Below are 14,590 nucleotides of genomic sequence, written 5' to 3'. Positions count from 1 at the left end.
GTGCCCAGGAAATCGATTGGCAGTTCTGGGAGACTCCTGGACAGTCGGGAGGATTGGCAATCCTACTTGTAATAAGCCTCAGAAATAGCTGTGGTCTTTGATATTTTTTTCCAACTGATAGTTGTTGACTTGGTAGTGAGATTGCTTTGACTCAGATTTAGTCACAGCTTCAAATGGCAACATTGTCACAACAAACTTGACTTTTGATCGCAGTTTAATACTGTAGCCACCTGTCGCAGATTAGTCAAGTAAATTGTAATTTTTGTATTATCAACTTCCCCTAAAATAATTAACTCAGGAACAGTTTTGAAGATGTACACATCAGTACATGCAAGTAATGGGAGGGGGAATCCAATCAAGTACACTAGTTGGTTGGATTCATACTGTGTGTGAAAGTTGCATAATTGTTTGATGTCTTAAACTGGTATAAACTTGCAGTGGTTCAGAGACTGTCTTGAATTTACATTAAACTATATACAGAAACTGTTGTATTTCTTAGCCTAAATTCAGAAAGCAAATTGCAACTAAGAATCTGGTAGCTGCACCTTGTTGTGCTTTTTGGTAAAGGCGCATGCTTATACTGATGAGTTATAGTTAAAAGTTTGGGCTGTTTTTAACTAGTGCCGAGTATGAGTGACCTGTAGATGTGTTTAAGATTATGACTGTTATAATGAGGCAAATAGCGATAGATTGTTTCCACTGGTTGGCAAATGAAAATGAAAGAGCACAAATTTAAGCTAATTACAAATAATCGATTGGGAGGTTTGGAAAAATAATCGTTATACAGTGGTTAGAATGTGGAATTCGCTGCCACAATCAGTTATTTAAGCAGAGTAGATAGGGACATAGGGATTTGCTTTGAAAAAGAGGGATATTAAACATGAGCAAGCATGGATTAAACTTGGTGACTTTTGGAGAAAAGCACTTTCATAGTTTGTGCACATAGTTTATGTTCAATTTTACCCTCACACTTTTTTTATTTATCCATGACATCTCATTCTTGGCTAGTTTGTTCATATATTTTAGTGGAATATATTTCTCCTGAACACACTCAATCTCTCCTGTAAATATTGTTGCTATACCTCTTAGTAAGTATTTTTCTCCACTTTACCTCATTGCTGGCTTTTTGCCACGCTAGTACTTTGGTTCTTGTCATTTCCACTCAGAGGTAGTACAATTAAGGACAAGATAGGTCTCAGCTGTGGTCAAATAACATGCTGATACTTACATAAGCAGTGGTTACTTGGATTAGGTACTGGAGGACCTCTGGCACTTGTGGAACTGTGTCCCGTCAAAGACTCAATTCCTTCAGTAGTGAAAGGGGAACATTGGTGAAATCAAGGGTCGGGGGGAAACTGTACACCAAGACTAATGAAATGTAGTTTGAAAAGCTTCATTGAAATAGTTCTACTTCTGTTTCAAATGCAGTAGGCTCTGTGTTTAGGAATTCACAAAAGAACATGTTAATGTGAGGGCCTACTGCAGAATAAAAGCTTCATTTACTTTATTAATTGAAGAGCCATAAACAAGTGAGTTCAGTCCAATCTTTCGGTACATCTCAAATCATTCCAGCTGGACATTGCTGCCACTGGTACATTGCATTGATTAAAACAAAGTGCAACTCCACCATTGGCCCAGTGGGTAAATGTGCTGTGTAGAACTATGTGATACAGACCAGAATGTCCCGGCTTTGGTTCCCAGGCTGTGCTGAGTTAACTGATCTCAGGTGGGACTGTGGTTAGGATGCTACCATTCTCCTCACCCAGAGCTAGGAGAGCAAAACAATTCCCCTAGAATTTCCACTCTTAATCACTTCCCCTACTGCAAAGTACATATTTGGATGTTGACCGAACAGGATTGGGGATAGATGAAATGCCCTCCTTTATTGAGAGGATGCGCTTTATCTGGGTTGACACATGAAGAATGGTCACTTGGGCAAGATAATAAAGAGTTACTGGCATCCAGGGAATTATATCCCAACACAACTCAATTACCTCGTGAGAAAAGAGCGGGTAATGAAAAACAGCTTCTATATAAATCAACATTACATAACTATTTCAGTTTAATGAATTTATTGCACCTCACCATTCCAACTCTGATCCACTAACATAAGAACATAAGAACATAAGAAATTGGAGCAGGAGTAGGCCAATCGGCCCCTCGAGCCTGCTCCGCCATTCAATAAGATCATGGCTGATCTGATCCCAACCACAAATCTAAAGAACACAAGAAGTCGGAGCAGGACCCGGCCACATGGCCCCTGGGCCCTCTCCGCCACCCACAGGGCATTGACCGATCCGAACTCAGCTTCATGTCCAATTTCCTGCCCGCTCCCCATAACCCCTAATTCCCTTTACTTCTAGGAAACTGTCTATTTCTGTTTTAAATTTATCTAATGATGTAGCTTCCACAGCTTCCTGGGGCAGCAAATTCCACAGACCTACCACCCTCTGAGTGAAGAAGTTTCTCCTCATCTCAGTTTTGAAAGAGCAGCCCCATGATAAAAGTTACAGCTGCCTTGAATGGCAGTTTTACAAAGACAAATATGTTGAGATCAAGTTTTGGGGTGGAATTTTTCAGTGTATGTGTTGCAGAAAAATTTGGTTGTTCAGAATTTAATTTGCACAAATCAAAAATTTACTAACTTTATGTAACTGCATCATAAATGCTTTCAAAAACAATGTTAATGATGTTGTTAAATATGCGATGAGAGCAGCTCATCTCTCAAATTAATTGTTAGCACATATAGGATCTGAACGCAGTTCTCCAATATTTATAAACAATTTTACAACACCAAGTTATAGTCCAGCAATTTTATTTTAAATTGTCAACCCCAGTCCATCACCGGCATCTCCACATCATCTCCAATATTTAGGGTGACATACTTCTAGGCAGTCATCAAATAGGTATTTAAGATTGTAGGTAATCCCCCTTATAAGTAGGTAACCTTCCTTTCAGCTGGAGCATGGACCAATGCTATGATCTGAAGTCTGAGGGGAAGGTAAGGCTCATTTGACCCTCTTTTTTGCTTTTGTAGAATGCATCAAGAGCTATGAAAAGTGGAAAAAGTCCAAATTAAAAAGTAATCTGCAATATTCATTGCATGTTTTACAACAAGATAGAATACTGCTATATTATGGACATGAAAATGATTATTAAATAAGCTGATATTGCATCATTTAATTAAGCTAGTTGACTTTTCCTTTGCTCCTTTCAGACACGATTCTTGGTCATCCTATTCTTCAATCATAGTCAAGCAAAAATGTGTCCTGTTCAGTTATGTTGACAACCTTGCTATTGACAATTAGAACTCCCCATAGAACTTTCTAAAACAATAATCATACAAGGAGCTGACTTGATCTAATACATTCACAATTATGGCTCTCTCTCAGCTGCTTTTAGTCAAAACTGATTACTGCCCCCCTAGAACAGAATCCATCAACCTAACTTGACCATAATTCGTGAGTCCAAATTAATAGGAATGTCGTATTAGCAATGAGTGTGAATGATTGCTAGCATGTTAAATTATCATTCGTTGTCTCCAGGCTGCTGGCTCAGATGCCCCATTTGAAGTCCCATATATACCTACCAGCTCTGCCGTCTTGTGAATTTAACAACTTGAGACCCAAGTTCAGAGGCTCAGTAGTAATGTTGTCAACATATATTACACCAAGGCCCTCCTGTGGAAACAGTCTGAAATTCCAAAAAAGTGACGAGTACTGTCACTTGTGTATGATGGAATTGTGAAAAAAGTTATACATGCCTTTTTAGACTCTCTTCACACCATTACATTTTTTATGAATTAGTACCTTTTTAAAAAGAAAATAAAAGCATTTACAGAATCTTGTAATGTTACTGCAGATTAATTGACCAGAAAATTACATTATCAAATCTAACACTTACCAAGATTCACACTTTATTCACATACCAGATGTGACATGACTCTTAGCTATACCGAGAACTATTTTGCATAGAATTTGCAGCACAGAAACAATTCATTTATGCTCTATACAAGCCTCTTCCCACTCTATTTACTTCATCTCACCCTATCAACATATCCTCTATTACTTTCTCCCTCATGTACTTAACCTAGTTTCCCCTTAAATGTGTCTATGCTATTCACCTCAACCACTTCATGTGGTAGCGAGTTCCACATTCTCACCTGCCTCTGAGTGAAGCAGTTTCTCCTGAATTACTTATTGGATTTATTAGTGATTATCTTATATTTATGGCCTCTAGTTTTGGACTCCCCCACAAGAGGAAACATCTCTACATCTACCCTATCGAACCTCTTCAGTATTTTAAAGATCAGGGCACCTCTCAATCTTGAGAAACAAGCCCCAGCCTGTTCAGTCTTTCCTAATAGTTATACCCTCTCAGTTCTGTTATCATCCTCTTAAAACTTTTTTGAACATTCTCTAATGCTTCTGTATCCTTTTTGTAATATGGAGACCAGAAAAGTACTTTCTAACTGGTTCAGGTATTTTACCTCTCTCAACCTTACCAGAAAACAGCATAGTAAGTTACTCGTACTGTGATGACCATACAGTGTTTACTTGGTGGAATTGCTATGGTTTTGCTGTCCATACTGGGCCAGTTAAAGTTGTGAGCTTTCGATGACTGATCTAGAGTTGTGCTCTGACCATACCACTCGTGAGGCTTCTGCTACCCAATGCCAACCTATTGAGGGCTCAATCCTGTATTCTTCAGTTGTCTAATGATCAACGAATGACTATCCTCCTTGGAGAGGAGGTAAGAGGGATCTCTTTGGGATTAAGTTGGCCCCGAGATGATGCATCTGGAGATGAAAGTTCAGAACCAAGGCAACCTGCTGTGGCAGACTTGGTAATTTGATACCTGAACCAGGCAGATTCTAGAGGGGATTTCAGGGGTTCTTGGAATTCTTCCATATCAGCTCTGTATAGTTTAGTAGTGCCCTTGTGTGTACTAGGGGTCCCTATATCATAACTTTGTAAATCTGCATCTAGCTCTCTAGATAAGTAGGCTGTGTTCCTACAAGGAAAGAGTGTGCACTCCATATCAAGCATCAAAAACGCGACAGATGTACATTTCCTCGATTGCGTGGAGACGTAAACATCATGATGGGCTTTTGCACGATTCAGACACCCAGCTGACCAAAAAAAGAACAAAATTTGACTGGCCCACAATTAGTGAAAGATTTTTTTCTATCACTTAATTGCTCTTTTTTTAAACAAAGAAAAGTATTGAGTCATGTGTTTTCTAATTTGGAATTTTATGAATCACACCCAATCTATTCTGGACAAAATGCTCAAAATGTTTATAAAGATTTTGAGCCTAGTTTCAAGGTGCACCATCTTCGTGAATTGTTTGAACAATTTTTCATTTTCTTACAAAACTCAATGCGACGAAGTGAATTGGTTCAAAATGCATCATCACCAAATTGAAACACAGTATCATCATGATAGAGACTTCAATCAGCGGGAGAAGGTTTGTTGAACTTTGTCATGAAGGCAGTGACCCTTTAAGAGCAGTTCATACTCTTGCTTTTAGTTATTATTTGTAAGATTGCCTTTTAAAATTAGTGCTAGCTTGAAGTACAGTAGTAAGCAACATAAACCTTCAGAAATGTGAATACAATATAGGTCCAGTTTGTTTGTTAATTCCCGAACGAGTTTTAACAAACCTCAAATATAAGGAGATGCATCTCCTTTAACTGCAGGCAGCTACAAAGCTGATCAGTATCCATAAATTGGTAAAGACAGACTTTGGGATTTATCAGTCTGAATACATCTATTAATAGAGCTGCCTACACATCACATGGACCAACTCCCAGTTGTATTGCTGTTTGCACTGACAATCTGCATCAAATATGATTACAGCATTGCCCTCCAGAGGAAAATACCTCCCTGGGAAAAGCTTTTAACAAATCAGGTTGATTAACCAGATCAATCAACCACTCCCAAACAGGCCAATCATTTCCTCCTCCATGTGCTGTTGCATTTCATTTTCTTCCGAAGCCAAAAGGATATTGTATACTGAACTGCATGAGTCTCCTGGGTTCTGATGGAGGACTGATGTGGTTTTGCCACATTTGCATGTCGCACCCTCATTGTGTTGTACAATGCTTAGTTGAACTGGAGTTGTTAACACTTTGGGCTCCCCCTTCTGCTTGCTGTTACAGCCATGTGGTGTTTACATTGTACGTCTGAGAGACCCCAGTCTTTGCTGGAGCTTGAACTGGACAGTAGGTAAGCATGCTCTGTGTTGTTTCATTATTGCAAATGAAACATCACACTTAGGATTGGGATGATGAGGAAAACTGATTTTTTTAGCAAAGGTACAATTTTTTTTTTTAATTGTAAATAGAGGCTTCAATGCTAAAAAGTGCATCTAATTTTGATGTTTTTAAAAATACATGGGCTCTTGTGCACATTTTATAGCCACCTGCAAGAAAAACATTGCTACCAGCTGGCTGCTTCTTACTTGTCGATATAGTCTAATTGAAATGTGATTGAATCTGAAAGCATTGTTATCGTTCAAATATTTTGCTGTCTGCACCATGGAAAATGGGTGGGGAAAACATTACAGGAGCATTTTTTTGCAGTGCATTGATTTCACCTTGTCAGAACATACTTTCTTGCAGCATATTTGACAGTATCGACAACCCAGGTTATAATGTACAGGAAGTGAAATCAAATGGAGCGCACTTTTGCAAGATATTTGTATCCACCATTTCTACATATGTCGGAACAATTTTTGAATGTCACAGAAAAATTAGCCTTTCTATATTTCAAGTCAAATTGTAGTGAGAATGTGCTGAGGTTGATGAATCCCCATAAGATGAATTGTAGCTTCTAAAGACCTTTTCAGTCAAAGCTAAATGTGCATAAATTACACTTACAGCACCTGGGGGATTTCCACATTAAAGCAGCTTTCTGATTTGTGGTATATTTGGTTTGAAGATTTTATGAAGGGAGATCTCTCAAGTACATAATCAGTTAAACACATTCTATGAATTCAGTAATAAATGCTTCTGATTCATCCAAGAAAGCATAATTATATTTAGATGTAGGGAAATGTTTATCTGATTGAGGTTTTAAAAATATTTTCTGGGTTGGAGGAAGCTGAATGATGTTTTGCTATTTAACAGGTCACACTCCAGTGTTCACTAGTAATGGCCTACCTTCATCAGTTCAGCAAAGAGACTGCTGTGCAGGTTGATATATCTAAGTTAATATGTAGTGGCTGCATCTTACTCAATTGCCAGTGGAGAAGATTGTTTGTTTCATAAGCTGTGTGATTATTCCTGCTATTTATCACTCTTAGTGATCTTCTATAATTTGATTTTATAAAGTCCATGTATTTTACTTTCTGTGCAGCTGCATGAGTGTTTCAGACAGTCCATTTTTAAGCATTATCACTACTATTTTGGTTTTGCTTATTAGTCTTTCACTGTTGTCCATTTGAATTCACCTTGTTGGACAGAATCTTTAGCAAAGCTTATATCAAATATGCTGTATTCCATGCTTATGGGAAAATCTAATCGTAATTCAAATGAAATACTTTAGGAACAGTGTTGTGCTGAGGCCTGTAGTTCATTTCCAGGTTTTCCCTTACATTTTCTCCACGTGCTTTTCCTTTTGGGTTTGAATTTCACTTTTGATTATTTACAACTGAATGATCATGGCAGCATCTTCCTAATCGCATGCACATTTATCTCTTGCAGAAGGGAAGTATGGCGGCTCATGCTGTAATATAAACAGCCCACTCCCAGATTTTCGATTGTTAACAGCTGCAGACAGGATTTAGTGATTTTAATGCACACTTCACGTACATGTAAAGAAGCAGCTTATTGCAATGCATCTATTAAAAAATCTTTGTACTACAAAAATGCAATAATATGGAATATAATAGATCAATATTTCTGTGCTCTACTGCTTGAGGACTAGAGGAAAAATGGAGCTCAAGTGTTAATCATTCAGTCAACACTTCAGAAGCAAACTGGAATGTTAGACTCATTGTGTGGAGTCACAAATGAGCAGAATTTGATGTTTAGTTGCAGAAGCGATGATAGTTCAATAGGGCTAACGTTGACTGTGTATCATTATTCTCTCATCAGAAATGCTTTTGAAATTCCATGGATATTCTGACTGATATAATGCTGTTTAAGCATTAGGCTGCATTCACTCTGATTAAAATGCTGTTATCATCGAAGCTCCTCTATCTGTGCTATTATTCTGCGTCTGTTTAGAAAATAAAATGAATCAAGCAGAAAATGAAACTCATGATAAGGGACTCAGCAATGGAAATAGCAGGAGATGCTTGGTTTCCTGTGAAGCATAAACATTAAAAAAAACTGGATTTTATCTGCAGGCTATGTCATCCTATGTCGCACTCCTTTCTGATTGGTGGTTGCAAACAGCTGAAGACACAGGCTTGCAATGAAAGAAGCAGCAAGCAATGACATTAGAAGGATTACTGTATTGTATTCACTGTTGTCTAGCTGTGGAAAAGATCAATCCATTCACAACTGTTTAAGCAGAATGCACTCTTGTACTCATCGTTAACAAGATCCAAGGCAGGTTGGCATGGAATGGCGTCGAAGAGCTTTCAGTTTTGGCACAGTCTCAGACACTGATTCAGTTCGCTTTATGGATTATCAAGTATAGTATTATTTGAATCTAGGTAAATCAAGTGTTAATCTGCACCATGTTCAGTCCACCCCACAGATTCAGCAGGTGAGGAAGGGCTTTTATTAATACTGTTTTCAAAAACCAGAGCATTTGCTCGTGTTTCTCTAGGATGTGCTCCATTACTCCCATTTTGGCTGTAGTGTATTAATGCATTAGACTAGGAACTTTGTTATACAGTACTCCCTTTTTTAACATCAAAGTGTTTATATTCTTTTCATTTTTGACATTTTTGTAACCTAGCTTGTAAATGATTTAAACATAGGGTCATATTTTTCGGAACTAGTGAGCAGACATTTGAGTGCGTAATGCTTCGTTGTTGAGGTACTGATCGCAGTTGGCATTTCCAGATTCTCTAATGTCCTTGTTTGCTTTCAGATTCTTGAGTCCAGCAGTTCTGCATAACTGGTTAAATGCAGCATATACATGCATTTGAAACGCAGCCCATACACTACTGAAGGATATATTTCCTAATTTGTTAGATTTGAAACCATGACCCTAACCACCCTCACTAGAGATGGCATGGAGCTTGGGTGATAGCCATTGTAGAAAAGGGAGTAGTGCAGTTTTGATAGAATGTAAATGTACCAACTCAGTTTACAGAATAATAAAATAGAAATGTTTAGTTTTTAGCTTTTGCACCATAATGCAGTAGAACCATTTGGAGTCTACCAGAAGTATTGTTGCTATGTGGCAAAAGAAAAGTGCAAGTGGGTAAATGCGTCATCTGAGTGTTAAGAGTGCGTTTTGTAGACTGGAAGGATCTGTGTTCTATGCTACATTAGTTAATCTCTCCAATGATAGGAGTTGGTCTGCTTCAGCTAACTGTAACATCATTGGGCTAAGGAAGGGATAAATTAGTCAGAGTCCCTGCTTCTGTTGGCTATCCAATGACCACTTCTGGACAGTGCCCATATGTGGACACAGCATGAGAACAGGATTGGATTGGCTGTGATACTTCAAATGATTGAATAGTTTATGGGCATTCATTGTTAACTTCTCAAGTGGGTGATGTATGCAGGGGCTGCTGGCATATGTAGAATTCTACCCCAGCAGGAGTTGGCACCTGCAAGACAGGGAGGGAGAAAATTGGGGAGGGGAAAGAAGTGTAAGAACATAAGAAATAGGAGCAGGAGTAGGCCATACGGCCCGTCAAGCCTGCTCCGCCATTTAATAAGATCATGGCTGATCTTCGACCTCAACTCCGCTTTCCCGCTTGATCCCCATATCCCTTGATTCCCTTAGCGTCCAAAAATCTATCGATCTCAGTCTTGAATATACTCAATGACTGAGCATCCACAACCCTCTGTGGTAGAGAATTTCAAAGATTCACCACCCTCTGAGTGAAGAAATTCCTCCTCATCTCGGTCCTAAATTGCCCACCCCTTATCCTGAGACTATGCCCCTTAGTTCTAGACTCTTTAGCCAGGGAAACAGCCACTCGGCATCTACCCTGTCAAGCTCTCTAAGCATTTTATACGTTTCAATGAGATCACCTCTCATTCTTCTAAACTTCAGAGACTATAGGCCCATTCTTCTTTAATCTCTCATAGGACAACCCTCGTCCCGGGAATCAATCTAGTGAGCCTTCGTTGCACTGCCTCGAAGACAAGTTATCCTTCCTTAGGTAAGGAGACCAAAACTGCACATAGCACTCCCAGGCATGATCTCACCAAGCCCTATACAATTGTAGCAAGGCTTCCTTACTCTTGTACTCCAACCCCCTGGCTACAAAGACTAACATACCATTTGCCTTCCTGGTTGCTTGCTGTACCTGCATGTTAAATTTCTGTGTTTCGTGGACAAGGACAACCAAATCTCTGAATGCCAACATTTAATAGTTTCTCACCCTTTTTAAAAAAATATTCTGTTTCTCTATTCTTCACACATTTATTTACTTAGGGACTGACGGCAATGGCAAAGTTGTTCAAAGAGGGGTTTATTTCACTTTTCAATTCATTCATTCTGACATTGCTTGGGGACGGTGATTCCAAACATTGTTACTTGTGGATCCAGATGTAAGAACATACAATAATATGTAGGTGTGTCATATCTGGAAGTTTGGTGCACTGTGGAAGGTTTGTTCTGGAGTGAGGATTTAGTGAATCAACTATTTTTGCAGATCAGTTGACCTAGTATGTTTGAAAGTTTTTTTAAAAAAACCTAAATGCAACAAAGTACCCTGGTGCACTTGGCAGAACAGGCTAGAGGGGCTGAATGGCCTACTCCTGTTCCCATGTAGATCATGCTTCTCTGCATTCACAATGATTGCTGAAGTGTTAAAATGAAGCCCTCTTCCCCACCCCATAAAAGTCCCCTTTTCCTTGAGGCATCTACATTTATTTCAATGATGTAACTTTCACTGAAATAATGAACCTGATTACTGTTGCAGGGTTTATTATTCGGCTTCTCGGGAGTGTAAATAGTGGATTTTGGATTTAATGTAAATGTGTATTCTGTGCACCAACTTGCATTTCTCCATGCTTCTGATAAATATTTTGAATTTGTTTTCACCAATAGCTTAGTTGGTAAAGGCAACTTGTAACATTGCCATACAGACCAGTAGGTTGGGTTTGATTCCTAGTATGGTCAATTAGTTGATGTTAGCAACAAAGTGCACCTATGTGGAGAATACATCAACGTGGACATCAAATGAGGCTTGGCAGTGATTCTCTCCACAGTTGAATAGCCTACCAACACTCTAAGTTCACCCAGTGCCTATGGACATGTACTCAAACAGGAGTGTTATTTTCAGGAGAGGAGAAAAATTGGCTAAAAAAAAATTGAATATCTCAATTAACTTAGCTAAGAGTATTTGTAATTCATAATCAATGTTGCCAAAAAACTTTTGCTATGGAGTAGCTATGTGCTATGAGACAATATAATTGCATTCTCGACATTGTCTTCTGTTATAATGGACTCTTGAAATGTTGGTCCGAGAAGTTAAACATGCAATTCTGGAGCATTTATCTCAACTTTGCACAGAATTCAAAAAATATTTCCCTGAAAGAGGCAAATTAATCGCAGGACTTCACCTGGATTCGAAATCCGTTTTCAGAGGACTTCGTAGCAAAGGCTAAGATTACCGTGAGTCTAAAAGAGAATTTGAACACCGGTGCTGGTGACTCTGTTTTGAGAGATAATTTTCAAGCTATGCCTCGATCAGTTTTGGCGCTCAATTTTAAAAAAAAGAGTTCCCTGAATTGTTCAAAAAGAGCCGTTGAAATACTTGTCCATTTTGCCTCAGCAAATCTATGTGAGGAAGGATTTTCTTCACTTATTTATATAAAAAATAAGTATAGAAGCAACTTGAATGTAGAGACTGATTTGCTTTTGAAACTCTCCAAAATCAAACTGAGATTCCACAACTTGTGCACTAGCAAACAGGCTCATCCCACTCACTGAGATAAGGGTGAGTCATCAAGTGTTCGTTTATGTTCAGTTTTATTCAGTTGTATGGTACTGGTACTGTGCTGTTTATGTCTTAAACAATATTATGTTAGCCCAGAAAATAAAATTCTCTCGTAAATCCGTGAGGGGCAGGTGAAATTGATCTTTGCCAATACTGCGAAACAGGCTCATAGCAAGCAACCAGGCCCAATTTTCTTTTCCATTAACTTTGGTTTCTTAAAAAGAGGGGAGCGGGCATGGGATGTGAATCTCTGCAGGAGGGGGTTGGTAGAACAATTTGGGAACCTCTGACTTGACCCATGGTGTGATTACCAAGCCAGTTCACTTTTTTAAAAATTCATTTATGGGTTGTGGGCATTGTTGGCAAAGCTGGCATTTATTGCCCTGAGGTGGTGGTTCTGGGCCTTCTTGAAATGCTGCAAGCAGTTTTGATACAACTGAGTGGCTTCAGAGGGCAGTTAAAAGTCAACCACATTGATGTGGGACTGGAATCATATATAGGCCAGACCAGAAAAGGACAGTAGGGTTCCTTTCCTAAAGGGCATTACTGTACTAGTTGGAGTTTTATGCCAATTGTGGTCACTTTTACTGATGCCAGCTTTTGATTTCTAGATTTTTTTTTTAAATACTGAACTCAAATTCTCCAACTGCCATGGTGAGATTTGAACTCTGGATTATTAGCTCAGGCCTCTGGATTACTGATCCAGTAATAAAAACCACTACGTTACCATACCCATATGGTATGTTGAACAAATGTTCACCAAGTGGTTAAATTTCCATAGTAATTTTCAGAAGCATGGCTTTTCCTGTTTGTGGCTGCTGCCAGCCCTGCAGTAACTTGCCCTGCAGTTCCTCAGGATCCTTTTCTTGGCCAAAGTCACTCGACCCATTTAGAGGACCAGCTACTGCCTGTTTAAATAAATTCTGAAACTTTCTTAAAAGGTAGACATATAATTTCTATCTTACTGCTTCTTGTAAATAAAGTTTGCTTTAAAAAAAAGTGTGATGATGTAAATATATTTATATAATAAAGGAAACTTCTATTATATGCAAAGATGTTGACATGAAGACATTATGCTTTTTTACTGTAAATGTATTGATAGCGGCCTCTACCTATGCTTCTCTACTCTTTCCTCCCACCCCCCCAAAAATGAAAAAACCTAGGTCAATGTGAGGTAGCTACCCCCATTGTGTGATGTGCAAAGAGAATCTTGTCCACTCTATACTGAATAATTGATGTTCTCTTATATTAAATGACAAAGTAAGCCCATGATTTATTCATTACCAAGTATTGAATGAAATGATTTATAATTGTTATCAGAATGTGACTTTGGGTGTCAGCTCTTGTACTGAGAAGGAGTAAAATGTCCTGGGTGTTAGGTTCACATGTATTGCCTTGAACACTGTCAAAATGGAACATATAGAGGAAAAAAATATCCTTTTACTACACAGTACTCCCCATCTAAATTTACAACTTGTCTGTCCCACAAATGTAATTAAAGATTAATTTTTTTTTCCATGTGTTTGTTGCATCATTGCAGTTGTACTTTTCACACTTCTCCAGTAGCATTACAATACCCAGGCCATGGTATGACAACCATATAGAAAATTTCCATGGAACTCTGAGGCAGGATTGGTTAATGCAAAAAAAAATATTTGTTTGGGATGAAGTGTTTGTGTTGTTGAGTTGGACTGATGTTTGCACCAGGACTATGTGTGAATATTTAAGGTACATGGATGCTGATCTTGGATATTATGGTTGGAGTAAGTCACCCAGACCATGGCAAATGATGATCATTAGAGACTCAATAGTGGGGGGAAATCCTCCCTGGCCAGTGCAGTACCAGTGGACACATCAAGCACTAAAAGGCACAGTGTGATATAGGAGGTAGAAAAATAACGGGCATGACTTTAGCCGGGGGTGGGGGGGGGGGGGGCTGAAATTCTTGACTGGAAACCTGGAAGTACGGGTTCCCTGGACGTCCTTACGATTTTGACATAAGGATGTGGGGGTTTTTTTGCCGGTTTCCCACCGACAGTCCGGCCTGATTGACAGGCTGCCTCTCGGTCGAACAGAAGAAGAGGACATGATCAGGTAAGTGTTAGATGGGGGCGGGTCATCGTGAGGTTGAAGATCATGGGGTGGGGGGGGGGGGGTCGCTGCAGGTAGGCTTGTTGGGCCTGAGGGAAGCACTCCTGCTCCTCCTAGCCCACAAGCTGTTCTATAAGGGCACTTACCTGCAGTTTCGGGCTTTCTTGCCTCCTTGTGTGGCGTGAAGTCGAAGGCCTGGGAATCCCGGCCCCCAGTGGCTAAAATCAAAAAAGCTTTTAAAATGGAGGCCCGTAGCCTCCTTAAAAGCTTTTAATACCCGACCCACCTCCTGAGAGCAGGTTGGTCACCCGCCCCTGTGAAAACTGGAAATGGGCGGGATTTAGATTTTTGTTATTGTTATTGCTTTCCCCCCCGCCCCAACCCACCCGCTTTTCCGGTCTAAAATTGTGCCCCA

The 14,590-nt window shown here is 39.3% G+C and overlaps 1 protein-coding gene across 4 annotated transcripts in view; it reads left to right on the top strand.

The window, feature by feature from the left end:
- Positions 1-14,590, top strand: part of iqsec1b (IQ motif and Sec7 domain ArfGEF 1b) — a 471,503-nt gene that overhangs the window by 386,472 nt on the left and 70,441 nt on the right. Inside the window, exon 1 of one of the 4 annotated variants that reach the window (XM_067998693.1) lies at positions 8,457-8,720. The exons of the other annotated variants lie outside the window; for them this stretch is intronic. Coding sequence (XP_067854794.1) covers positions 8,692-8,720 — 29 coding nt within the window. The 5' untranslated portion in view covers positions 8,457-8,691. Of the gene's footprint in view, positions 1-8,456; positions 8,721-14,590 lie in introns of those variants that run through there. 4 annotated transcript variants of the gene reach the window in all.

The sequence above is a fragment of the Heptranchias perlo genome, chromosome 17 (genome assembly GCF_035084215.1).
Source record: "Heptranchias perlo isolate sHepPer1 chromosome 17, sHepPer1.hap1, whole genome shotgun sequence".
NCBI lineage: Eukaryota > Metazoa > Chordata > Chondrichthyes > Hexanchiformes > Hexanchidae > Heptranchias > Heptranchias perlo.
Note: the sequence above shows the minus strand (reverse complement) of the source record. Positions and strands in the feature narration are given on the sequence as shown.